The following is a 1,367-nucleotide window of genomic DNA, read 5'->3' on the forward strand; positions in this document are numbered from 1 at the left end:
CAGGAATGGACAGTCATTTTGCAACAAAAACACATTAACATTAAATCCCAGCTAAAATAATCCAGCAGAATTAGTTGACAGTACTTTAATAATCCTACATCAATGCTGTTAAAAGTCCTACAGAGTACCCTTGAGGAAAAAACCTACTTCTTAAAAAAAGAAATGTAAAAAGAAAAATACTTCAAGCCTACCTTATCAATCATTTTCATCCATTTTGGTAAATCGTCAAATGTTTCCTTCTTGGTGATATCATACACCAAAATAATTCCCTTGGCACTTCTGTAATAAGCTGAGGTAATGCTGTTGAATCTCTCCTGACCTGCTGTGTCCCTGAGAAGCAGCAGCAAACATTGGCACAAATATTTCACCAATTTGCAAAGTACAGAATAACTCTGTTTACATTTCAATAAAAACACCCCCACAGTCACTAGAAACTCAATATTGAGCATTTCCTTCTATACGTGTGAATCTCAGGCAAAAAAAAAAGGAGCAGTACTTTCATTCATAAAAAGTTTTCGTATCAGGACTACTTATCCCATACTAACTTCACCCAGCAACTCTAAATGTGTCTGAGAATGAAGCTGTCCAAAGAAAACATACCAGCAGATGAAGCTGGCTTTGTGTTGTTGGGGCTTGCATGCATTTTTTAGGTTCTGTTTTATTTGTTTTCAAATAGCCCTGAAAAAAATGAAAAAATAAATGGATATATGGTTATCAAACACAGCTGTACATCCTACTATAAAATGAGCAATGCACTGGCCATTATGATTTTGATCTTTTGGAGCCTTTTTGGATCAACCACAGCAATTCAGCCACGGTCCTGAAACTATGGCAGAAGCTACTGGCAGAAGGGGATGAAAAGAGTGAGCAACCACTATGTGGTAAAGCTTTTGAACGTGGATAACTGCCTTTCACACTTATATTTACTAATCTGAGGAGTTCAAATAACATTTCCATTCTCACTTTCAGCATTGTAGGGTGCATTTACACCAGAGACTATTTACCAGCAATGACACCATGTCTCCTGTGCTAGCTATGGCTTCTATTTCCAAAGCAGATGAGACAGAAGGGTTATTTTTTTACTGAACCATGAAAACCTGTGAACTGCTTTTAATCATATCATGCCTGTTTATGGAAGATTTTTGGCAGTTATACTTGAAAAAAATAGCTGGTGCATACTCTAAGTCTTAAAATGTGACTGGTATCACAACTGGAAAGTTATACAGTGCTGCAAAGTGATCAAGCATTTGCTGCTTGAGTTCAGCCTCAGAGTCAATGGATAATTTTGAAATGCCACTATTGGAGCAAGTCAAAAGATGGATCAAAATTAAGAGTGGATGGGGGGAAGTGTGTGCATGCGTGTAGGG

At 37.4% G+C, this 1,367-nt stretch overlaps 1 protein-coding gene across 1 annotated transcript in view; it reads right to left on the bottom strand.

Annotated features, from left to right (window-relative positions):
- The window catches only part of RAB12 (RAB12, member RAS oncogene family), a gene marked incomplete at its 5' end in the record, with an annotated part of 11,204 nt that overhangs the window by 3,246 nt on the left and 6,591 nt on the right, over positions 1-1,367 (bottom strand). Inside the window, one exon of the mRNA XM_010186683.1 lies at positions 192-330. Within this exon, the coding sequence (XP_010184985.1) occupies positions 192-330 (139 nt within the window). The remainder of the gene's footprint in view (positions 1-191; positions 331-1,367) is intronic.

This window comes from Mesitornis unicolor, unplaced genomic scaffold, assembly GCF_000695765.1.
Source record: "Mesitornis unicolor isolate BGI_N332 unplaced genomic scaffold, ASM69576v1 scaffold49056, whole genome shotgun sequence".
Classification (NCBI taxonomy): Eukaryota; Metazoa; Chordata; class Aves; order Mesitornithiformes; family Mesitornithidae; genus Mesitornis; species Mesitornis unicolor.